Genomic DNA, 26,491 nt, shown 5'->3' on the forward strand with positions numbered 1-26,491 from the left:
ATGATGCGCATCGTGGAGATGGGACTTTTTTTTTTTTTACATTATATTAGCGTCTGTTCTAACAAATATGCGCGACGTCCTACGCCTACGTAACGCATGCATACAAACAGAAAACGCTTCACTGCACACAAGGAGTTCTAAAATACGATTGCAGACTAGCAGCAACAGGTGTTGTATGATGAGTTCAGCTGAAACTGTGAAAAATGAATTTCTGGTTGAAACCAGAAACCAGCAGCGGAAAAGAGAAGCGCCTTTTCAGCACGATCGAGGGATCGAATGTATGTTTGAAGCGCGAGAGTCATCTGCTCTGACTGAACGAGAGAAAATGTACGTTTACAGAGATTTAATGAGAGTGCCATATTAATCTACTATATATAATGCTGAATATTATGTATAATAATGCTATGGGGGAATATAATCCTAATGTCAAATGTCATGTCTGATTTGATTTCATCAGTAAATTATTATAATTTAACTGTATAAGCATGCACTTCCATTAAATGTGTTTTTGAAAATTATATTTTAGATGTAATCAGAGACAATACAATTTTAGAAAATTACAATTTTAATTTGAAATATTTTAAATGTTTGTAATCAGTGACAGTTATAGTTATTAGCTAATATTTCCATTTGGTGTCACCATTGCCCTGTTCTGGGCTGTTTTTAGTCCAAGTACATCTCTGTTGGACTATTTAGCACTTTTAAGAACAGTCCTTTTACCTCATTTTTTAAGGAAACTAACTGTTTTGCATATGCCTATAAAGTAATAATAATAAACTTTCTATCTTAACTTTTCTTGAATCAGGCTTAGTTTAAAGAATCGTGAAACGAACTGGACTGTGAGTTCAGTATCGTGAACCGAACTGAACTGTGACATGAGTAAGCCGTTACACCCCTACTAATCATCATGCATGGCACAGATGAGATAAAGCCATTCGAGTTCTCTCTCTCCTTAACATGTGCTCATTTACAGATGCTCCTTACAGATATGCCGGTTTTGTTAAAGAGACAGTACTAGTTTTAGCAGTTGTTCAACAAACCAGTGTAAATACTTGTAAATAATTCAAATTAGTAAAATTAATATTTTCGTAATGTACCTAGTTAGAATGCCCCCTGTATAATTAACAGTATTAGCTTGGAGAGAATTGTAACTGAAATATACCCATATAAATCAATATAGAATCGAATCAAAATTGGAAACGAATCGAGAGCTTATGAATCGGAATCGAAACGGGAATTCTGTATCAATATCCAGCCCTATACATAAACATTTTTAAAAAAAGAACATATATGGAATTTTGTGTGGGCTTTTGCTTCAGCGAGCTGCAGGTGACCAGACAGTCAGACTGTGAATGGCTGGATCAGTTACAGCAGGGTCAGCATGGCACTAAGGCCTCTCTGCTGGAAGTATAACACAGCATTTCAATTAGTCCAAAGCATTGTGCACTCACAAAAGTGTGACATTGGTCTCTATAACACCAGGCTGTACCTTGTTAAACATCTGGTTGACACATTTAACTGTCAATAAAGATTCTAGCAAAATTTAGGCAACTTTTTCAATCTTTTGTTACTATTCCTTTTGAAATCTAAACAATCACATCTAATTCTCTACATACACCGATCAGCCACAACATTAAAACCACCTGCCTAATATTGTGTAGGTCCACCTCGTGCCACCAAACAGAGCCAACCCGCATCTCAGAATAGCATTCTGAGATGCTATTCTTCTCACCACAATTGTACAGAGCGGTTATCTGAGTTACCATAGACTTTGTCAGTTCGAACCAGTCTGGCCATTCTCCACTGACCTCTCTCATCAACAAGGCATTTCCATCTGCAGAAATGCCGCTCACTGGATGTTTTTTGTTTTTGGCACCATTCAGAGTAAATTCTAGAGACTGTTGTGAATGAAAATCCCAGGAGATCAGCAGATACAGAAATACTCAAATCAGCCCATCTGCCACCAACAATCATGCCACGGTCCAAATTACCGAGATCACATTTTTCCCCATTCTGATGGTTGATGTGAACATTAACTGAAGCGCCTGACTAGTGGTCCACCGATATATCGGAGGTCGATAAATCGTCGATATTCTGACTTTTTTTAATTATTTGCTTCGGCTGCTAAATTTTCTTGTTTGGCCGATTTGCTTCTTGAGGGCGCAGAGAATTGCCTGCTTGCATGTGAAGCGACTGAGACATGTAAACGACCACTCATGGTTTGTTTTGTTGTTACGTGCCATCGTATTACCACAATAATAGACCAGTGTGCAATACGGTGTCATTTAAACGTTCCGCATATCAGAGCCACGGCAGACGCGTTTGAGCTCATAATGTTAAAGTGCTCGTCTGTTTCATTCTCCCGCTCTCTCCTCAACAGTTCTTGTCTAATGATAAAAAGGCAAATATCAATAAAACTAATATCATATACTGTCTGCAAATATGCGCATATCTCGTTTAAACACATGTAATAACCCAACCTCACACAACTTCAGCAGATCCAGCATGCTGTGGAACACTCATAAATCTTCCTCTGAAGGGCATATTATAACAGTCACTCCTCAACAGTTCCCTGTCACCTTTAACTTTCTTTTCTAATGAAAAAAGGCAAATATCAATAAAACTTCTATTATATACCATTTGCAAATATGCAGATATCTGGTTTAAACAGATGTAATTCATGAACCTCACGAAAATCCAGTGTTTTCTTCCCGTCGAGCGCTCATCTAATATCTTCCTCTGAAGCGCGTATTCTATCAGCCAGAATCAAAAACTTCAGGGTCAGAATCCCAAATTCCTCTGATCCACAAATCATGACAGATAGTCCGTGTCAATCCAAGCAGGCGGTCCAGGCTGTTTAAACTGTCAGGAGATTGTTGCTCGAGCTGGATGCACATGAGTGCAACTTCAAGGCTGCATCCAAAACCAGGAAAATGCTGCCTCTGGAGGCTGTATATGGAGGTAGGATGAAAATAAGGTGCTTTTCAAACTGTTCGGAGACCAGTTTCCTTAAGAGTTCAAAAATAGCTGTCAGTTAAGCCATTAACTGATTAGGTAGCAAGTCAGCTGCCTATGTTTTCGAATGCAACCCAAGGTAAAAGTGCTTTACGAGTGCCAAGTAATGTCTTTTTCACTATGCACTGTATGTACAATTGGTTTGATTCTGTATTTTTGGAGTAAATACGACTGTTAATGCACACATGCCATCCATGGTTGCTGGATTACTGTGTGTACTGTTATTTCCTAATATATTAATAATTTCTTCATGTGCAAATAAATTACTAACATTTCATGACTAAACAGAAATCTGAAGAAACTGCTATCTACCATTTAAAATACAATATTATTTTTTCGTTTTGTATTTACTATTAAATTAAATTGTGTGATATATCAGCATTGTATCAGCCTATCGGCCACCCTGCTCTCTGGATATCGGCATCGGCCATTAAAAAACCCATATCGGCTGACCACTACTTCTGACCCGTTTCTGCATGATTTTATGCACTGCACTGCTGCCACATGATTGGCTGATTAGATAATCGCATGGATGATTGTTGGTGCCAGATGGGCTGGTTTGAGCATTTCTGTAACTGCTGATCTCTTTGGATTTTCACACACAACAGTCTCTAGAATTTACTCTGAATGGTACCAAAAACAAAACAAAAAGCATCCAGTGAGCGGCAGTTCTGTGGCTGGAAATGTCTTGTTGATGAGAGAGGTCAACAGAGAATGGCCAGACTGGTTCGAACTGACAAAGTCTATGGTAACTCAGATAACCGCTCTGTACAATTGTGGTGAGAAGAACAGCATTAGGCAGGTGGTTTTAATGTTGTGGCTGATCGGTGTACATATTCAGTAGCATACAGCAGACAAACGAACGTGCAACTGCTACTTTGTAGCTCACAGACTTCCTCTGTAGGCTTGGAAAAATTCGCACTATTTGTTCATGTTGTGGTTACACTGTGGTCTTGAGAAGCTAAATATATATGGCCAGTAGAAACATCTTGTAAAACTCAAGTGTTGCCTCTATGTTGAGACGCACTCTTTGAAAGCATATGATAAAATATATAAAATTCCTCTTCACACCAAAGATTAACTAAAGCACCAGTATAACATTAAAAACCTTTAGAACTACCCTAAGAAGAACACTCAGCAGCATTTTTTAGTAACTTCATAATCAAGTCCTGCCTTCAAGGGCTCTTACGCTAGAGGCAGTGAACGGTTTCTTATAATTTATGTAAATTTGGATTTAGATGATTAATTTAAAAACAAAATTATATTGACTACTGCACTCTGCACAAGTAAAATTACAGAATTTAAGTCAATCTAAGCGAAGAGGGAAAATATAACATTACAATCAGTCCAGTCAGTCAGTCTAAGCCACAAATTTGTGAAATGCTAGGAATGAAAAATTCATGCAGCCTATGTTATATCAAGTGTTATATGAGACCTACATTTCAAGCTAATGGCTCTATCTTAAAAATGACACAGCCAAAGCAATGAGGTCTTCTTAAAAATGATTTCAGACCTGTTATAGAAACCTTTAGCTCTGAGAATAACGCACATTAATCTGCAAATGTTAACTTCGTAAGCTTCGTACATATTCAAACAGTTAATCAAAGGTGAAGGTGTGATTGCAACACTTTCTGCATACTTTTAGGGCCATTTGCATATTTTAGCCTTATAAAAAGTACATGAAGAAAATTATAAATAAATCTTATCATGATTGTTTCATCATGATACAGGTTCAACATGCTCTGCTCTTTTTTTTTATTTTTTATTATTAAGTCAAAAACATTATTATTCTGTATGTGTCAGGGATGTGTTAGTAAATCAGAATTTCCACTGTGACAAAAATAGTCATCCTTAAATCAATGCTAATGACTAAATGATGGTAGGTGTACTGAAACTCTCTTGGAAACTTTCCTTGAGCAGGGTGCTACGTCAACAGTTTCGGTCTTTGTCATCATATGGACCATTTACCGACTACAGGTAAAGCACACAAATCACGTCAGCAACAGCTCACCCCATGTGACTCAGCAGTCTGATGAAACCAGAAGAGCCAGTGAACTCATCAGTGGCACTTCAATGCAAACAAAACCGGTCAAGAAAAGCAAACTGTGGTCAAGTGAGCAAAGAGAGCAACAATGCTTATCCAGTGAGAAGGTACACACTGACCTATCTCGAGTCGACTAATGATGATACAAATAAATACATGATGATTAAATGATTACCTTTCTGTACGTGTATGATATCTGGGTAGTTCGTAAGGTGCCCTTGGTACAGGGCTAACAGATCCATCACTGGATCCAGGTCTTGTTTAGGTTGATCCTCAAAGTAGTCTCCAATAACTTCATAGGCTTCCCCAGTGTATGCAATTGCTTGGTTCAAACCAACCGAGTATGGTTGCTGGTCCAGCTCAAACGCTTGACTTAGATACTTAAAAGACTGTCCCACTCTCTGATATTCTTTCTTGAACCCTGCTATCTGTTTCCTTGCAAACTCACTGAGTGTGGCATTGACTTGGATCACGCTGTCATCCATTTTCTTGGAGAAGGCCTTAAATCCGTCAATTCTGCTTTCGACATCTTGTAGGTCAAGAGGGGCTGCGGGAGTGCTGATGGTGAGGAAAAAATTGGCACCGACCATCTCGTCTTTCTCGGCTTTCCTCTTCCCTTGCTTCCAAATCTTTTCATCCGTGCTGGGGCAGGTGAGGAAGTGCTGGAAAACATCACATCTGGCAAGCACCGGGTGGCTGGTCATGTGGTTCATCCACCATATCAGCCCTCTTCTCCTCTTGGAAATAAAATCTTCTTCGAAACGCCCAGTGGCTTGTTTTTCTGGGATGTGTGGCACTGAGATGACGGGAAACTTCTCCACTAATCGGGCATAGAGCCAATCAAAATGCTTATATCTTCTGTTGACCTGGCTCTGTGTGTGGGTAGGAGTCAGTTTGTAGGAAATGTAACTTTTCATGCCTTTGAATTTAGTCTGCTTAGTCGGATCATCGATAGTGCAGCAGAATGGGTATGGGTTTTCCTGCCATTCTGGGCCATACTGACCCATCACAACACAGATTTTATCCCCATCCTTCACAAAGCCAGCTGCTTCGCCCAGCACGAAAGCCTCCCCTCCTGACTTTACAAAAGTTGAGAACCTGTTCAGATTTTTGCCTACTGTGGCTGAGCTCTTGGTTTGCTGTGCACCTCTAGGCATGGAGGATGTGGAAATACTGTAGGAAGAAGGTCCGTTTCCTTCATAATTCCTGTAACTACCAACAACGCTTGGCTCGTCTGCCACAGACGAGTGATCATCCCAGTCATCATCCCAATCATCATCACTGGCTGGGGTACCGGGCTGTTGTTGAGGTAGACCAGGGTAGCCTGTGAAGCTAGATGCAGGTGCATTGTTGTAGGGCTCTTGATTCTGAACTTTGCAAGAGGAGTCAAAGCCACCAGTGGGAATATTGGCATATCGAGAGCTGTTGTTGTTAAAAGAGGAGACGGAGTCATTCTTCAAGATCTCAACGTAGGACGCAGGTAAGAGCCCCCTCTGCCCTCTGCTGTTCGTTCCCTCCAGCCAACCCTCAATGTCCTGCTCGCTGAACAGAGTTACTATCTCATTCTCCTTCACTGTTATCTCTCCCGGGTTTTCCGAATTAAAGTCATACAGAGCTTTCGCGCGCAGAGCCATGAGGTAAACAGATATCAAAGCTCAAAGTTACTCCGGACGAGGCTAGCGTTTCAGCTTGCTCACTAGAACCCAAACTCCCTCACTGACCCCCGTGTTACTGACAACGCAATTTAGGGGCCGTTCAGATCGAAACCCGGTGTCTCGAGTCGAAGTTCTTTATAACTTCACGCTGCGCTCCTGCGTAAAAAAATAGCGAGGCGCGGGGCAGCGGTCAGAGACGTCCGTCTAGCGCATGTTTACATGGAAAAACAATTGAAAAGCAGCGCTGACGGAAGCAATAACGTTTTCTGTGTGAACGGCCCCTTACTCGTCTGAGGCGGGGACCGTAAATCAACAATATCCAGGTTCCTATCTGCACCAGTTTTGCGATATTTTGACAATCAATCAGCTGCCTTGCTTAAAATGCGCAGAAGTCATTTCGCCATTCGTGCCGTTTAAAGTCCGGAGCCCCGTTGCTGTGCGCCCGTCCCACACCAGCCGCAGTGTACACTCTCGCTCAATCACACTGACTGAACTGAGCCAAACAGAGCAACCAGTCCGGATAGTCGAAGGCGGAGCAAAGCTCAGCACGTGAAACCAGGCAGTACGAATCAAACGCTGTTATCCCTCTATATTTATTTGTCATGTGATGCGATTAAAACAACATCGGCGATTTTTGCAACACAACCCGAAATGTGTGAGATATGATAGTATGTGTTTTCTTTAAATAAGTGTTCAGGATTTAATACAAGTTAAGCTCAATCAACATCATTTGTAGCATAATGTTGGTTACCACAAAATAAATTAATAATAATTAAAATAATTTCGAAATCTTGGTGGTTTAATCGTGGTTACAGTGAGGCACTTACTATGGAAGTGAATGGGACCAGTCCATAAACATTAAAATACTCACTGTTTCAAAAGTATAGCTACAAGACGTAAACATTATACACATTAGCATGATTTTATTGTGATAAAATCACGTTCTAACCTTAATCTGTGTAAAGTAATACCCAGCGTTACATCTTCGTTGTCATAAACCCTCAAATCTAGTAAACGCCAGTAAATTTCTGATTTTATCACACTGAAATCATGTTATCCCGTATAATGTTTACATTTTAGGCCTATACTTTTGAAACAGTGTGTATTTTAATGTTTATGGATTGGCCCCATTCATTTCCTTTGTAAGTGCATGCCTTTGTATAATCTCAGTTTTTGTTTTTTCCCCCCTTTCTTTAACAGTATGATTAATTATTAAATAGAAGTCTATATAGGTCTTTGTTAGTATATTATGCGACCATGCCCGCCAGTGCATACACTTGTCTAGTTGTCCATTTGTCTGTACATTAGCACTACGTTATAGAATTGGCATGCTGTCAAAGCTGAATTCAGTATGACATAATGAAAAATACAATTATGATAGAGCTGAACCTTAAATTCCTGTGTGGAGACTGTCATTGCAATCACAGTACTTAATGTCAACTTGAATAAAACATGTTAGCTGAATGTTAAAAAAAAAAGTATAATAGAATTGTAACACTGTTACATCAAGACCTTTTTTTTCTGACATGGATAGATGACAAATGTTTGATTTGTTTTATAATATTTAATTAATAATTTATTTAAATGTATTTTTCTGGTAAAAATTAAATTGTTGATTATCACCATTATGCTGGCAATCAAGCTTTGCTGTTATAAAACTTCCTGGGATGTGCAGAACAAAGAAATACTGTTATACAAACAGCAAATAATAGGCTAATGCTTCAACAGGTAACTGATATAAAACATCAAAAACCCAATGAACACAACCCACATTTGATCATGTCATGAATGGTGTTGAGTTATCGCTTTTTACTAATCACATGCTGGCCATCATTGGTCCTTGGTCTCCACCAAGAGTATCCCATCATGACACAGCATGGCTTCGAGGTCCCCCACCTTAAGTTGACGGTCAGGCAGCTCATACTGTCTAGTGAAACTCCATGACACAAACCCATGCTCATCCATCCTGTCCCCATGCTGACCTCTGATCAGCAGCCATCCCTCTAAGACCTGTATTGGGATGTGACTGAGTCACGTCTAGCAAGGCTCGAAACAGTGGCTCTCCTGAGCCTTTGTCCTCACTGTCTGCTTGCCTCACCTCAGCGTCCACTTTACCGGCAAGCATTCAGGTCCCAGCAGGGCAAACAGTCAATGGTCTTCAGTGCATTCAGGAAGCTTCCTAGTTTTGAAATGCTCCTGGTAGGGTACAGGGCATGATACCCAGTGGGAAATCGTGATCCCCTCTCCTGCCATGATGCTTGCTGGTAGCACCAACCAAGCTACAAAAAACTGCCTTCAGCTTATGTTTCTAGAGTGGGCAGGGGGAAATGAGTGAATGGGGTGGACCATTTTTAGAGCAGGCAAATATAGGCCCAACTCTGGCTGATGTTTAGCTATATTAATATGCAAGAAAGCCTGTACTCAACAAGTATGACGTTGAATGTACTGAAATCATACATGCAAACTGAATGTAAATCGTAGGCTGGGAGAAACAATTCTATTAAAATTATTCTGAAGTTAATAATCAAACATGCCGGGACCTGGGTAGCTCAGTGAGTAAAGACACTGACTACCACCCCTGAAGTCCTGAATTCAAATCCAGGGCATGCTGAGTGACTCCAGCCAGGTCTCCTAAGCAACCAAATTGGCCTGGTTTCTAGGGATGGTAGAGTCACATGGGGTAACCTCCTTGTGGTCCCTATAATGTGTGATTCGCTCTCCGTGGGGCGTGTGGTGAGTTGTGCGTGGAGACCGCGGAGAATAGCATGAAGCCTCCACATGCGCTATGTCTCTGCGGTAACGCGCTCAACAAGTCACGTGATAAAATGCGCGGATTGACGATCTCAGACACGGAGGCAGCTGAGATTCGTCCTCTGCCACCCGGATTGAGGCGAGTCACTACACCACCATGAGGACTTAGAGCACACTGGGAACTGGGCATTCCAAATTGGGGAGAAAAAGGGGAGGAAAAAAAAAAATCAAACATGCCTTCTAAGCATATGTACCTTACCTTTATAAAAGGAAACCACTGTGCACTGACTAGATAACACAACCCTATATTCACGTTACTCATGTGAAAGAAATTAAAAATATCTACTTGTGTCTTTATTGCTGTTGACAGATCTTTAACAAAGATTGTAAATGATTATATTTTTGTTTTGTAGTAAATAAATACTACTTTAAACTTTTCCCTTAGCGATTTAATAATTAATGCATCAGGGTTCATGTTGACCAAGGACTTACATGAAAAAACAAAAACAAAAAATGTTTTGGTATGCAAAGTATGACAGTTTAGTTAAGTGGGTTTCAAACTGTTTTCAATGCCAAGGACCCCTAAATATGATGATCCTCTTGCAAGGGACCCTCCTTCCTAAAATATAAAGGCAGATACTTATTTTCATGTAAGACCTGTTTTTACAGTGTAAGAAAAATAAGAAGTGTGATATTATAAAGACAGACAACATGTTGTTTACAAAATTAAATTATTGCCATTTATATTGTCATTGTACTAAAGCCAAAATAAATGATTAAAATATTATCTAGAAAATGTTGACTTTATATTAACTTGACTCTTTTTTTCTACACAGTATTAGAGAAATGATATATGTATAAACCAGAAAAGAACCTATTCAAATTCATGCTTTTCACAAAAATTTTGTTCCAAAGCAGCTTTACAGGAAATATTACTTTTTAACCCAAATCCAGTTAGTTACAGGTAAGAATGTTGCATCATGGATGCCACCTTGTGGATGTTTATTAGGAGTGCTTATATTTTGTCTTGCCCCTCCTTCTCTTTAAACAAAGTAAACATCTGTGTTACAGTGAGGCACTTACAATGGAATCTGTAACGTTAAAATACTCACTGTTTGAAAAGTATAGCCACAAGACATAAAAAAATATGCATGTTAACATGATTTAGTGTGATAAAATCGCTTACTAACCTTTTCTGTGTAAAGTTATAGCCAATTTTACAACTTTATTGCCATGATGTCAACAAACCCTAAAAAGATGGTAAAAATGAAGATTTAAACAACGTTACAGCCAAATAATATATGAGTTTTAACAGAAGAATTACTGTAAATGCTGTTATAAAATTATAAGCTTCACATTTCTGCCTTATAACCCTCCAGAAATTTGACCCACTCACTTCCATTGTAAGTGCCTCACTGTAACCTTGATTTTTGCTTTTTTAAAGAAAATGACAGATGACAACATTATACCACAAATGATGTTGACTGAGCTTAACTTGTATTGAACCCGGAATATACCTTTAATATACACTCACTGAGCACTTTATTAGGAACACCTGTAAACCTACATATTCATGAGATTATCTAATCAGCCAATCGTGTGGCAGCAGTGCAATGCATAAAATCATGCAGATACGGGTCAGGAGATTCAGTTAATGTTCACATCAACCATCAGGATGGGGAAAAATTTAATCTGTTGGTGCCAAACAGGCTGGGTTGAGTCTTTCAGTAACTGCTGATCTCCTGTGATTTTCACGCACAGCAATCTCTAGAATTTACTCAGAATGGCGCCTAAAACAAAAAAACATCCAGTGAGCAGCAGTTCTGTGGACGAAAACACCTTGCTGATGAGAAAGGTCAGTGGAGAACGGCCAGACTAGTTCGAGCTAACAGAAAGGCTATGGTAACTCAGATAACCACTCTGTACAAATGTAGTGAGCAGAATAGCGTTTCTGAATGCACAACATGTCGAACCTTGAGGCGAATGGGTACAACAGCAGAGGACCACGTTGTGCACTTTATTAGGACCACGGTGTTCCTAATAAAGTGTGTGTATATTGTATATATTTAGGCACACCAGTAACATGCTGTGAGAAAGCTATGTTGTTTACAGGTATTTAGCAATATACTTCTCTGGATTTTTTAGGTCTTGCAACAAGCTTCCTACTTGTATATTTCTGTCCCTCTTTCTGACTTTTTAGGTTTGAGGTTTTTTTTTTAATTCACTATAGAATATAAAATCATTATCACTCTCCTCATTAAGATCATTATCACTAGCTCCCTTTGTTTTTATAGTGAAGGGCAATTATTCATACACTATCATTACACAGTTTTTCACAATCTCTGTATATCACAATTTATAATATCAATTTATGTGTCAGATACACATAGACAAAACTGGGCTAATTGAGCTGAAAACACAATCTTGTTTCTTGACCTTAAGATAAAAGATATTTTTATTTTAATAAAGTTTTAACTGCCGTAAATATTTGACTGTATCTTCCAATTTTTTTTAAATTGTTTTTCTATTTAATTCAATGTGTGTAGATGCGTAAAAGTGAATAATCCAATAAGGAGTTTTTTTTTTTTTTTCCACACTATGGAGTTACTGAGCTGGTAATCTCTTGAGACATCACTGTACTAATCCCCTTTAGTTGCTCTCTCTCTCTCTCTCTCTCTTTCTCTCTCTCTCTGTGTAGTATTTCTCTGTCACCCACCTCTATCTGTAGTTTATTTATGAATGGGGAATGAAGAGAACTGTTTCCTCTTTTCTCTGTGCTTTCAGTTGAAGAAGGACCATTGAGTCTCCTTGTTCTTATCTTTTTGTTCTGCTTCAAAACTCATTGCCTCTTCAAAGCAATCCTTCTCCTGACCTCATTCAGTTACTCTGGCTCGGCTTGTTTGTTGTCTGGGGTAACGCTGTTGCTGGAGACAATGTCAGAACACATTCAGCTCTCAGTAGCCCTGTGTAAGATTGGCTTTTACAAGGTAAGCCAAGTAAACATTTCCATATTTAACAGCTGTCTGAATGTCATACATTTTATGCATGCACCTGTTGGTGCTTTTTATGTGATTCTAGTAATAATTCGTTAAGTAAAAAATAAATAGTAAAGGTTTAAGCTCATACAAAATAGAATTGACAGGTTAAGTTACTTAGATGTTTGTTGAAACTTATTTTGGTGAAATTATATTTTATTGTATAACAATGTAACAGAATACTTGAAGCTACAGGTGATATCCTCAAATTACTGTAAATACACTGATATTTACAGTTCTCTGTATTTTTGAAGATCTACTTGTATAATTACAGTCACTGAAGTCATAATCTGTGCATGGCAGGCATCAGAAAGCTTTCATGGGCCATCTCATGGTAGCAGCAATACAAAAAGTAATACACTGTGGTGAATATTATCTTTACTTCATCTGCTGGGAATAGTATGGCAGGTGTTTTTGCAAGTTAACCCCCCAGGTAAACTTCTGTGCTTTTATACAAGAAGTCACAGGAGAATTTCAGAACCGTACTTTTAACAAAGTTGTAATCCTATTTTAATGTTTTCTTTGTTTTTCAGCATCAATCTAATTCTTCCCATTTACTGCACAGTGTCTCTGGCTTGTATCACTGCTAGAAAGGCAAAAGCCCCTTCTTTTGGATTAAGTCCTTTAAGATTGCTGTTGTTAACATGACATGATATATAATTGGGATTGCTTATGAAATACCTGGCAGCAATGATATTGTGATAGTCACAGCTACACATAAATTATGTACAATGCAAATGTGATTCAGTATCACACCATTTGTTCATTTGAATGTTCTTAGAACATTGTAACTCTATATTTATTGGATAGTATCATTTGGATTTCAGAAAGAAATGTTCACTGTAAGACAAATATTCATTTCCAGTAGACAACCTCATTGAAAGCCAAGCTGTCACAGCACAGCAGTGCATTTGTTTACCCAGCCATGGTTTGTGACCATTGCTTATTGCAATGTTTTTTCTTCACAGGCCCACACAACACATAAGACCTATTTTCACATAGTGATAGCATTGTTTTTAAGACTAAAGAATGTGTGGCACTTTAAAAAAAAATTCTTAAAGTCTTATTCAAGATTATTCAGAAGATTCAAACAAATAATGTGTGTAAACATCGTCAGTAAGATCTTAGTGTTTTAGGTGACATGCTAGGGTTAGGGTTGACATGTTTTTGAGTCATAATTCCTAATTACTGTATATAATTACCTATAATCAAAAGACCTAATCAAAAACATGAGCTGAGTAGATTGAGCTTGAACACTATTGAGCCTGGTCAATGGCAAAATGTTATGGCACGATTTACATTATCTTGTAGAATATTTTTGTAACATGAAACCCCTAAACTGGTATTACCTAAACATTTTATTTATAATTATTTGTGTGTGTGTGTGTGTGTGTGTGTGTGTGTGTGTGTGTATGTATAGACAAAATTGTTCCCCCAAAAAATAGCTAAATCTGTCAAAACAGGCTTTAGACACAGGAGAACAAACAGATACTCCATGGAATAAACATACCATCTCAGCATCCAATAATCACATCACTCTTCACTCAAGCCTGCTGCTTCTCTGACTTAGATTAGATGGCTGCTGCATGATGTAATGACTTTAGGCTGTGAGTTTACAGTCTGCTGCTTAGAGCTGTTTTTGTATTAAACAAATTACCTTTATTACAACTCGACCCAGCTGTTTTGGAGTGTCTTTATGTTTTCACTGGCAAGTAGTATCACAAGTAGTATCACACGCTACATCTCAAACAGATGAAAAACTGAAATCCTCACTAATATTGTTTTGTCCACAATTTACAAAATGACCTCACTTTAAAAGTGCTTGATAAAAAAATAAAATAAAAAAAACTGCCATTGGAGAAGAGCAGGCTTCTCTAGCTCAAAGATATAAGTGCACCACAGGATCCTATAGTTATGATGGCAAATAATGAATGTGATTGGGATCATTAAAGATGGAATTTAGTATATAGATTACTAAGAAAGAATTACAGTACAATTGCAGTTTCTGTTTTCAAACTTTTTTCAAAGTTCTTTCTCAAAATGGTAAGCTCTAATCTGACTGACTGCCTTTACCCAATTTCCGGGAGTGAGGTCACACAGTCCTCCTAGAGACAAAGGCATATTTATAAGTTACTGGCTTGATACATCAAGCACATTTGAGGATGAATAATCAATGATTGGTGACATCAAATCCTTGAAAAGTATTCAAAGTTTTGATTGAGGCACTTCTTTTTCTTAGGTTTTGTCTGTGAAATAATCAGTAGCTATTTATTACTTTTGTATGGTCAGAAATTCTGACCCTTATTTAATTTTTTTATATTATTGTCTATTATTGTGGCATCATCTGTTTCAGATAAACCCGCCTTTAATGGCACATTAAAAAATTAAAAATAAATAAAAAGAAAAAAAAGAATCAGAACAAACTGAGGTTAGCTGCTTTACATGTCAGTTTAGACGAGGCCTTCCTGTCTAAGTGGGTGGTTCTTGGCCACAATAATCTGCAATGTGGACCAGACTTGATGCCGTTTATTTGAGAGTCGGCTATACAAACTATATATTTGTAGAAAAACATTTGATTTTTATAGCGATTCCATGCATACTGAACATACAGTATGTCCTGACACAAAAGTGTGGACGACAGAGAAAAGAGAATCACAATGAGAACCAACTTGCGTAATAGGTTTGCTTTGGTGTGATGTGGCTGGTGACTGAACAGAGATCCTATTTTAATAAGAATATAAAATAAGAAAGAATATAGCTCTTTTTCTGTTAAAAATGATCAATAATTGAACCATTCCCTTGCTAATTTTAAGCAAACTGAAATTGGCCCCTGGGGTGGGCCCAGGTAGGCCAAGCAATTACACCTCTGTACAAAAATAATAATACAAAAAACATAAAAACAAACAAGATGTGGTTCACTGGCTTTTAGAGTGACAGTTTTAACACACCTCATTAGTTCCGTGCTGGGCCTTCATTAAGTCTGCAACTGAGAGAAAAATCACATACCCTCTATTTTAGTCCTGCTATAAAATTGTGGCACGTGCCTAATGGTTGTCAGACCTCTCACTCCAATCACCAACATTCTCTCATTCCTAGTTTTCTGTGTATATTATGGGGGTTTGCATGTACACTACCTGTCAAAAGTTTTGAAACACTTACTCATTCTTTATTATATATATATATATATATATATATATATATTTTTCACATTTAGAATAATAGTAAAGTCATCAAAACTATGGAATAACATAAATGGAACTATGGGAATTATGTTGTGACTAAACAAAATCAAAAATAAATCAAAACTGTGTTATATTGTAGCATCTTCAAAGTAGTCACCCTGTGCCTAGAATTTGCAGACATGTACTCTTGACATTTTCTCAACCAACTTCTTGAGGTATCACCCTGGGATGCTTTTTAAACAGTATTGAAGGAGTTCCCATCTATGTTGGGCACTTATTGGCTGCTTTTCTTTCTTATTTGGTCCAAGTCATCAATTTGAAAAAAAAAATCTTTTTTTACATTTTAGTTTTATAATGAAATAAATTAATATGGTGGCACAATTATATTTTTGTCTACAAAACTAATTTCAAACATTTAAGCATACGCCTTCAGATCATGAGAAACATTTCAGTCATGTGTTTCAAAACTTTTGACCGGTAGTGTAACCACTTGTGTGAAGTACATGTGACTAGATGTGTGAAGATTTATCTGTCGCCTATACAAACCATGTCCATAGTGAAAAAGCTGAGAGTTGAGATGAGGGAACATGGCCTCTTCATGGTGTTCATGTCATGGTAAACCAAGTCTTTGTTCATTGTTATTAGGAACACAGCTTTCCTAAATGGAATGCCAAATGAGATGTGTTAACTACCAGTTTGTTCTATTTTAGGTGGCCTTTGTGCTAATAGTTTGACTGACAGTAACAATGTTTGCATTCATTAGGTTTACTGAAAGAGGTTGTTTTTAGGGAATATCAGGGTATTGTTTTTACAAAGAAACACAGTGGTTATTAGACGAGTGTGTCAGGAAGTTTCATCATATAAGGAACTCATTTTAAAGTCATGAAATGAGCTGCTGGATCATTACCCAACAGTACAAAATGTGAACTGAATTACTTCATAAACAATTCAGATCTCAAACTTGCTGAATGTTTTCATTTTGTAGATGTTGTGCATGTTTAAATTTGAGCCTACAGTACTTTTATATCTTAAATCTGTCAGAAAATTGATTGTGATTATGTTTTGCATTTTCAGCTTTAGCAACTTTTAGCTTATTTTTTTTTAGACCACCCTTTCTCATCATGTGTTCAGACAGACTGTCTCAGTACTGAATCAAACAGATTGTGAGAGGACTTAAAGAAGAAAGTTGCATGCACATTTTACCTTTGAGATGATATAGCTATTAGCAATGTGTTTTATATGTTATTCCATATTATTATATTACATCCCTACAAAGCTACTTGTTTCAATGTAGTAGTTACAGTGTGTAACAGATGATTATACTACTCTTGTGGTAAAATTGTAGTTTCAAAAAGCAATGAGCAAACAGTATTTTCTCTTTAAGCATTTTCTTTGATCATGGGACATTGTTGAAGTAGAACAGAGCTTGTTGTGATTAATCATGCTCAATAAGATAACCGTTTATCCAGTTAACTTTTGATTTAGCTATATATTAATGACTTTTTCATATAATACCAGATCATGTTGGACATCTTTATTAAATCAATACACTCAGTTTCCCCTTAATATTAGATATTGGTTGAAGGAAATCAAGGTGGAGGCAAGTACACAGTTGTGGTATTAACCACTGAAAAAAAGGCTTTAACAAGAAATAAATTATAGCACCGATACATGACGAACCTGCCTGAAAATCCCAAATTTGTAAAAGTGCGTTGTCTTCAAAGTTCCTATAGCTAATCATCAAATGCACACTCTGTGTCTATATTATGTTAATGTTAACAGTATCACTGAAGATTGAATCTGGTCTTAATCCAAGTATAAACCACTTTAAATAATATAGGCCTAACACTTAATACCAATTGACAAAATATAGCAATTGATTTAAATTGTAAAATTAACCTCAAATACATTCTATATGAGAACCACTTGTTGGTGCCATTTCATTATTTAAAACCCAGAATCACATGCACTAAAATTAATTCTTTGAATACAGATGATTTCAAATTGCAATTATTCTGTAACTTCTATCTTTCTCTTAAGTAGTTTGCAGATTAATTTAGCAAAATGATGGTCAAAAACCAAAGAGTTGTGGTCTTTAAAGTTAAAACACAGGAATAAAAATAGGACTACATAAAATACTGTGAAAATTGTGGGCAATTTGTTTATTTGATTTGGCTTTCAATTTAAACACCCCATGAAATGACTTGATGAAGGCCGCTTTCTTCATTGTGTTGAAATTTTTCCAGGAATTTGCGGTGGGACACTTTGAAGGGCTTTTCTGTTTTTATTTATATATAACATTTTTTTTAGATAGCCAATAGTCATTAGTTTACAGTAGGGATGCCGCGATTATATAGTTTTACTATTAACCGTGATTAAAAATGTCACGGTTAATTTAAACGTAAGAATTTAGAATCCACGGTTAAAAACCGTCAAATTCTTTATTTAAAATATTATATATAATGTATAAAAATACTATACTATAAAATAGTTTTTAGTAAGATTTTGTAAGCCTAAATGGGAAAAACTCTTGTGCCTGTGTGTGTCCTGGAGCTGTTGCTATGGTTACGGACAGTGGCCATGTGGTCCTTCAATGGCAATGTGTCGCGGACTGAACTGAACCTTCAATTCATGTGAAACTGAAGCTTAAACACACGAATTCCAAAAGATAACAGATATACCAGACTCATATCATTCAAATAAGCAACTTAACCAAACGGCTGTTTGGCAACATTTAAATTACTGACTGAAGACGACGGATGTGAAACAAGCAGACAGAAGTCATAGAAAGGTACACATCCTACAAATGGGACAGGATGCTCCACTAATAGACCTTTTTCACAGACTGTGATGATGCATTTCTGCCTTATTAAGCAGTGTAAATCTTGCAATTTTTTTTTATATTATATATTTTTTACATATTGAGTGTACATTTATAACCTTATGCTCATTATTATGTTATATTACCCTGGAAATAGTTAAAAAAAATTAATTACCACAGCTGCAGAGGGTTTCTATTACAGCTGCTGAGAGAGTGACAGTAAATTTAGCATCTTCTCCCATCTGACTGTCTTAATCCACCGCTCTCTATATTTTTCCTCTTCTGGAATGTCATTCAAACGTAACAGTGGATTTTTTTCTTTTGGTCTTGGAGCAAATGGGTATGTGAAAATAATATTTGCTGTGATCTCCCATTTACTCCCATTCACTGCTGTCGAAGTTTACCCTGCAAACGTTTACTTCTGCATTCCCAAACCTTTAGTGTGATAAAGGTCTATTGTTCAACAAAAAACTAGTACTATTTAATTTAATATTTTTAGCTGTGGTGATTTAAAGTGATGAATTAAAGATGCAGTGTTTTGTAATGTTTCAGCATTGCGGTACGTTTGTTTTTATATTGGACATTCATTAGACATTCGGCGGGCGAAGTTACGGAGCATCTCTAAAGTGTGAAACGGACAAAGGCTGGTGAAAAACAGATGACTCTGTGGCTATAAAAACATGTGTAGCTTTATCCCGATGCAACTTTATATTACCAAACAAGTAGAAATATATGGTACAAAAAACAAACATTTAAAGCCATAAATGGCTTATTCCCTAGGATATGTAATAATGTTATAACAATGTAATGTAACTGAAATTGCATTTAACTTATAGCTAACAGAAATAGATGCATGTCAGACCTCCTATAGCACCTAGTGCTCCTAGTATACACAACACCTTTCCACCTTACATGACTTTTATTTTGGAATCGTAACTTTATAATTTGTTTTATGATTTTTCATTTTTATTTTCAAATCTTTATAACTACCTGGTCATGTGACCTGATGATGTCAGACCACCTGTAATGCATTTACACACACCTGACACATCTTTCTCGACTTGAATTTTGGAAATATGATTGTGTTTTTTTTTTTTATTTCTGAAATTTTCAAATCTATATAACTTCCTGTTCATGTGACATGATGATGTCACACCACATCTAATGCTTTTGCAAACACATCCTACCCATAATAATAATAATAATAATAATAATAATAATAATAATAATAATTCCTTCCCATCTTTGTTTTTTGAAATATCCTCCTGAACATTTAGACTTGGTGCATAACATTTTGTATGACATTTTGGCTACGTCACGCTTAATAGACCCTTATATTAATTTAAGTAGTTGCACTTAAAACACTCACAGTGTGTTAGGAGCTGTAGAAAAACAGCCTATTACAGTAACAACATGTTTTTACTTTGTATAACTCATTTCTTACCTATGTACTTACACACTAATATAAAGTGCAAACAGTTGAATTGTTGCAACGGTAATTACAGTGCACTCAAACACCATAGAAAAGAGGGAAAATAAATCGTCTCGGTTCCCTGAAATGAAGGGAATGAGACATTGCGTCTCTGACGCTATGGGAAATTACTTTCTCAACAACCTAGTTGAAGCCCTTTATACTATAACGGCAATTCTAAAATTGGCAATGGTTTTCAGCCCTGTCCCTTTGTGCAATTGGCCTTTATAAGCGGGTGCAAAACCACCATTTCCTCAGAATCTTTCGACTGAGGGACAAGGAGTGCAACGCTCGCACCTCGAAGCTCTGGGTCAGTAGTGCGGCCAGTATAGGTACTTCACAACCAGGGTTGGGAAGGAAGAGGTTAATAAGAAGCGCTCTTAATTTTGACAGCGGCCTACATACCGGTGGCTGTATCAAAATTATAGCAGATAGCCCACTCATATAAATGAGCCTGGGCTCATCTGCTGAGTGTTGGTACAATTAGATCTCTTAGACAGTGTGGACCTGTGAAGAGAGAGAGGCCACATCTAGGTTATAAAACTTTGTGAAATGTGCTTTGTGAAAAACAACCTGCTGCTAAACATATGTCCTGCAAGGACACACCATTTACCCATGGCCATGAAGAGGCCATGTCTCTGGTCGAATGCGCTTTCACACCGATGGGGCATCGCGCTCCCTGTGACTCATAGGCAAGGGCGATCTCATCGACAAACCAATGAGAGTCTTTGTTTGGAGACAGACATGCCTTTTGTGCATCCTCCAAAGCAAACAAAGAGCTGATCCGACAGTCTGAACTGATGGGTATAATCCACAGAAATATGTAATGCCCACACTTGGCATAACAACTGCTCCTTATCCGAATTAAATGGCGAGGAGGAAGAAAGCTTGAAGGCGGACGTCCTGGGCCCTGATGGGTGTGGATAAAACCTTAGGCATGTAGCCTTTTCTGGGTTTGAAAGTGGCCTCCTAAAGACCCCGCCCGAACTCCAGACATGAGCTGCCTACCGACAGCGCTTGCATATCACCCACATGTATAACTAAGGCTAGAGCCAGCAGGAGTGCGGACTTTAGAGAGAGCACACATAACTCAGATTCCAAAGGCTTGAACGGGGTGCTCGTGAGCACCAGGTTCAGGTCCCAGGTTGGAACTGTGGCAGGGTGAGGGGGGTTTAGGCACCTCACTCCCTTGAGGAACTTTATAATTCGATCATGTATGCCTACAGCGGAGCCAGCCTCCGGGGCGTAGTACGCAAAGATAGTCACTACATAGACCTTAAGCTTCGACGGGGTGAGACCTGCGTCCATCCACTTTTGGAGGAACATGAGGATCTTAGGAATGAAGCAATTAACTAGGTCTTTGCCATGTGAAGAGCACCAATTTGCACACACACCATTTTATTATGTAGAGACGTCTTGTTGACGGTGCTCTAGCCTGCTGGATGGTGTCCATAACCAATTGAGCAGATCGTGCCCTGTGCTTGAGAGAGGAGATCCCTCCTCAGCGGTATTTCCCGATCAGTAACTCCACCATCTCCGGAAACCATGACTGATTGGGGCATTTTGGTGTAACCAGTAGAACCGCTTCCCTGTCCTCTCGAATTTTACAGATGACAGAATGGAGGAGGAGTACCGAAGGAAATGCATAGTTGTGTTTTGCAGGCCATTTGTGAGTCATGGCATCCACCCCTGGCAGGGCTTGGGACATGGAGTATGAGGGGGTTCAGTGGGTTGTCTCCATGGAGACAAACAGGTCCACTTCCACTTTGTAGAATGTGTCCCAAATCCTCAGGACCATCTGAGAATGAAGCCTCCATTCCCTGGGCGTAGCTCCCTGACGGGACATCAGATCCACGCTGCAGTTCAGGTGGCCTGGGACTTTTGTCGCACATAAGGAAAGGAGATGTTGCTTGGTACAAAGGAAGAGGCACCATATCAGCTCAACATTGGGAGCGTTCGGATTCCGCCCTAGTGATCTATGTAACCTACTACTGTTATGTTGTCCAATCAAACAACATAAAAGCAGCAGCCCCTCCTACCTGAGCGCACGCAGAGTAGAGAGTGTGCCACGTCTTTGTAAGCTCTGCGTGAACCTCTGGGAAGAATGGCACTACTCTTTGGGACGCAACCTTTTGATGGTGGCTGGACTGCAAGATCCTCCCCGAAGTCTTCCAGCTCAACCTCGTGGCCTCAACATGCCTCCTTGCTCGTGTGGTCCCTCGGGAGTCACAGAGGAGGCAGGTGGGGGGGCACGGGAGTCGGAATTGTCCCTCTGAACGAGGACAATTCTAGAGCGGAGCATCCTAAGACTCATGCCCTCACTGTGAGGGCAATCTGTCTACATGAGAGCCGCTTCATCGTGGGTGTAGCCCAAGCAGTGGATGCATATCTCATGCCCGTCTGATGAAGGGATGTGTCTCTCGCATAGAAAATACTTGTGGAATGACATCTTTACAAAGACGTGCTACACACAAGCGACTCTTTTAGATTTACAAATGTATATATACTGTACACAATATATTATAGCAATAATAAAGGATACAAATGTCTCTACCAGAACACTGGAGGGGAGCAGGTCAGTCATCTCACTGCAGGCGCTGTGCCGTCAAGGCGACAAGTCGTCTTGCTTGCGTCTGAGGGCGAAGAACCCATCAGCTGCTGGAGTGTTTCTCGATGGCAAAGCAGAGGTGATAAGGCTTGACTGGATGAGAGATGAACTCACTGAGAGATCTCATGAGAGATGATACATTATCTTATAAGTAGTACACCATAGAAGAGTGTTACAAGCAATTGGATTATTAGAGTTCTTTAAAGAATTCAAATAAAGTTCAACATCTTTCTTGAAGATAAAAAAAGAAGGTATTTCTTTGAACAGTTACACTTATGAATGTAAAATTTTGCAAGGAATAGTTATAAAATAATTATAAACTTAATATGGAAATGGTCTAGTTTCAAGGAATCACCCCCCCCAAAAAAATTTTTTTTAAATAATAATAATAATTAAAAAATAAATAAAATTAAAAAAAATAAATAAATAAATAAAAAAATAAATACATTTGTTTGGTTAATATAAAAGTTTGGGGATAAATTCCTTTTTACAAAATTTGAAAAGTCAATCCAAAACACTTTGCAATAAACACAATTCCAAAATAAGTGGACATTTTTTTTTTTAAAGTGATGACAAAAGGAGCAATTGGGTGAGATACTATTATTAAACGTTGCAAGTTTATAATTTACTTGGTAACAATTATGAATAATCTTAAAAGAGACTTCAACAACTTTGTTGGGCAGAATAATTTTTTTCTGAAGAAGCCAAAATTCTTTCCATTTTATGCCATTGAATTTATTATTTCAAAAACTTATACAGTCAGATAAAGAGATCTGAGATCTATTAAGAATGTATCTAATTTTTTGATTTGAAAAGCTACTACACATAAAAAGACATTGATCAATAAATAGATTACAGTTGTCAAAATTGGGTGGGGAGCATAAAGGACCTTTGGGGTAATAATTTGACACAATCGGGAATTGCACCAAAAATTATAGCATACTCTCTTGGGGGTACTGGAAAGGAGAATTCTTTCATAAAGTGTTCATAAGATAAGAGGACACCCTTATCATCTAAAAGTTGACTTACTAAGATAATATTCTTATCAAACCAGCTGTGAAGAAAAAGAGATTTGTTTTTATATCTTATATTCTTATTATTCCAGATGAAATAACTATGTGGAGAAAAGTTATGGTTAAATGTAAAAGACCAGCATAATAATGCTTGTTTATGAAAACTGGCTAAAGCTAAGGGCAGTTTTGAGATATCATAGTTGCACCGCAACAAAAAGCGTAGGCATCCAGCAGAACTGAAAATGTGATTTGGAATAATGTTCCAAAGAGACTTTTTAGAAATAACTTCATCCACTTGACTTTGAAAGAGTTAGTAAGAGTGGAAAAGTCTACTAACTCAGCCCCCTCCATAGCATGATCAGCCTTCATAACACTTTTTTTTATTTAGTGAGTTTTTGAGTTCCAAACAAAATCAACTATAATTTTTTCCACTTTCCTACATATGTCCACAGAGACATCCAGTGACATTGCAGTAGATAACATGAGACAATGCATCTGCTTTGGAAAGCAACACTTTCTCATGCTGTAATCAGGAATTTAATTTACGTTGAATAGTAAGAATAAGAGGTTCAAAGTTTAGTCTTGAGTTTTATCTTGATCTTTACAAATAAGTTATACCTAAATATTTGACTTCGGATTTGACTGGGATGTTACAAATCATCAGTGGAATATTTTGTAGGTAAAAGTTCACATTTGTGAATATTGAGAACTAAACCGGAGGCAGATGAGAAAAAATTAATAATGTCTAAGGCTACAGAAATTTGCTGTTTATTTTTTTTAAATAGTGTTGTTTCATCTGCCAATTGGCTTATTAAAACTGATCGATATGTCACAGAAATGCCTTTCAGATTATTATTTTGAATGTGGATGGCTAATAACTGCATAGTCAGGAGAAAAAGGTATGGTGAGATTGGACAGCCTTGACGGATTCCCCTGTCTATACTAAACCTACAGCACTGTGTGTCAGATGTGTGTGAATATGTTACAAATGGTGTGACATCATCAGGTCACATGACCAGGAATGAAAATGGATTTGAAAATTTCAAAAATTCATAAATAAAATACACAAAATAATATTTCAAAAATCCAATCATGTAAGGTGTGTTATAGGTGTTTGTGAATATATTACAGGTGGTGTGACAATCAGGTCACATGATCTGGAAGTTACATGGATTTGAACATTTAAAAATTAATAAAAAATACACAAAATAATATTTCTAAAATCCAAGTCGTGTAAGATGTGTGTCAGGTGTATGTGAATGCATTACATGTGGTCTGACATCACTAGGTCACATGACCAAGAAGTTATATAGATTTGAACATTTCAAAAATTCATAAAAAATACGCCAAATCATATTTCCAAAATCCAAGTCGTGTAAGATGTGTTATATGTGTTTCTGAATATATTACAAGTGGTGTGGCATCATCAGGTCACATGATCAGGAAGTTATTTGGATTTGAATAATGAAAAAATGTATAAACACTTTGCAGGTGATGTGCGATCTTTAGGTATTCAGGCCAAAAAGTTAAATAGATTTATTTAAAGCATTCAGTTTACATTAAATAGATATAACAGGGATATAAATCAAAGAATAAAAATCAAAGAATCAAAGAAAATTAAAAAAATGATCTAAATTTAACTTAATTTGTTTACCAACATAAACATTACACATGTAAAAAGACCACTTCTTAATGTAGTCATGGAATAATGTATCTCTTAACTGATATTTGTACGTTTTACACTTTTGAGACACTCCCTAACTTGGATTGCCCTTGTTGGGATTGCTGTTTTGCGTTTTTCACTTTTGATGCTTAAAACAATTACATTTATTGAATAACACCATAATTAATTTTGGTATTATGATTTACAGTGTTATCTGAACGAGACAGCATGAACCACCACTATTTTGCGATTACATACCAATTAATGTTAAAGGAAGAATCAAATGTCTAACGAATATCCAATATAAAAACAACTTTACCGCAGTTGTTTAAGCGTGCTGACAGCGCACGGTGCATTGTGTGTAGTTACTATCAGCGAGTAAACTTTGAATAGTCTTATATCATCCTCATTATTTAAAGGGGCATTCAGTAGTTCTCTAGTTAGCGTTAGCATTGCTCTTCTTCATGTACTTTAAGTACCGATACGACAGAGGTGTTAGACGCTGTGCTGTCATCTATCGACGTGGATCAGCATGATTGTCTCTGCTGTCCCGGCCAGTTTTGGAATAGCATTTGCATCTGGAAAATGTTGGAGTTTGAGGTAATTTCTAAAGTTATTTATTACTACTATAATATAATTGCTTTGCCTAAAAACAAACGTCACAATTCAAGTGAACAGACTTCTACAGTTAAGGACAGATTATTATTGTCCCTCATACCAATAATCTTTGGAGACTGTCTACGTTTCACGTTATTTCTAAAGACAGTTATTACCTTTATTTGAGAACTGCTTAGTATGAAATAAACCTCAATTATCTAGCTATACAGAATGTTATGGTAAAGGAAAGATTAGAATTGTTTTTGATGATCAGATTTAGCATGTCCATGAATACTGTATTTGAAGAACTCATTTTGTTTCCAAGCAAACCAACATCATGGTTTACACAAAATCCACAACAATCGCTGTGCCAAGTTACTTTGCACTAAACGAATGAAGATGTATGCTGTTTCACAGAGGTGGAGGTAGATGGGCCCCCCTTGCTATAGCTGTGATAACAAAGAAAATTACACGTTGCTTTCCGGTTGCATTTGTAAATAGAGCTGAAAACGGTCCATTACTAACATACGTTGACTACACACGTAATTTAAAGTTCGAGGGAAACTTGTATGAGTTTTCTGTAAATTCCACTGATACTATTATAGAGAGTGGTCTAAACAATTAATAATTCCTTAC

General features: G+C 37.5%; 2 protein-coding genes across 4 annotated transcripts in view; one reads left to right on the forward strand and one right to left on the reverse strand.

The window, feature by feature from the left end:
- The window catches only part of LOC127429522 (sorting nexin-18-like), a 34,983-nt gene extending 27,787 nt beyond the window's left edge, over nt 1-7,196 (reverse strand). For both annotated transcript variants that reach the window (XR_007895304.1, XM_051678586.1), the window contains exon 1: nt 5,235-7,196. Coding sequence is in view for 1 of the 2 variants with exons in the window: in XM_051678586.1 (XP_051534546.1) it covers nt 5,235-6,693 (1,459 nt within the window). In the remaining variant the exon portion in view is untranslated. The remainder of the gene's footprint in view (nt 1-5,234) is intronic.
- Nucleotides 7,197-12,346: 5,150 nt separating this feature from the next.
- The window catches only part of LOC127429904 (ADP-ribosylation factor-like protein 15), a 224,428-nt gene continuing 210,283 nt past the window's right edge, over nt 12,347-26,491 (forward strand). The window contains exon 1 of one of the 2 annotated variants that reach the window (XM_051679265.1): nt 12,347-12,452. In XM_051679265.1, the coding sequence (XP_051535225.1) occupies nt 12,399-12,452 (54 nt within the window). In that variant the 5' untranslated portion in view covers nt 12,347-12,398. Of the gene's footprint in view, nt 12,453-16,093; nt 16,298-26,491 lie in introns of those variants that run through there. The other variant, XM_051679271.1, reaches the window with a different exon arrangement.

This window comes from Myxocyprinus asiaticus, chromosome 3 (genome assembly GCF_019703515.2).
Source record: "Myxocyprinus asiaticus isolate MX2 ecotype Aquarium Trade chromosome 3, UBuf_Myxa_2, whole genome shotgun sequence".
NCBI classification, from domain to species: domain Eukaryota; kingdom Metazoa; phylum Chordata; class Actinopteri; order Cypriniformes; family Catostomidae; genus Myxocyprinus; species Myxocyprinus asiaticus.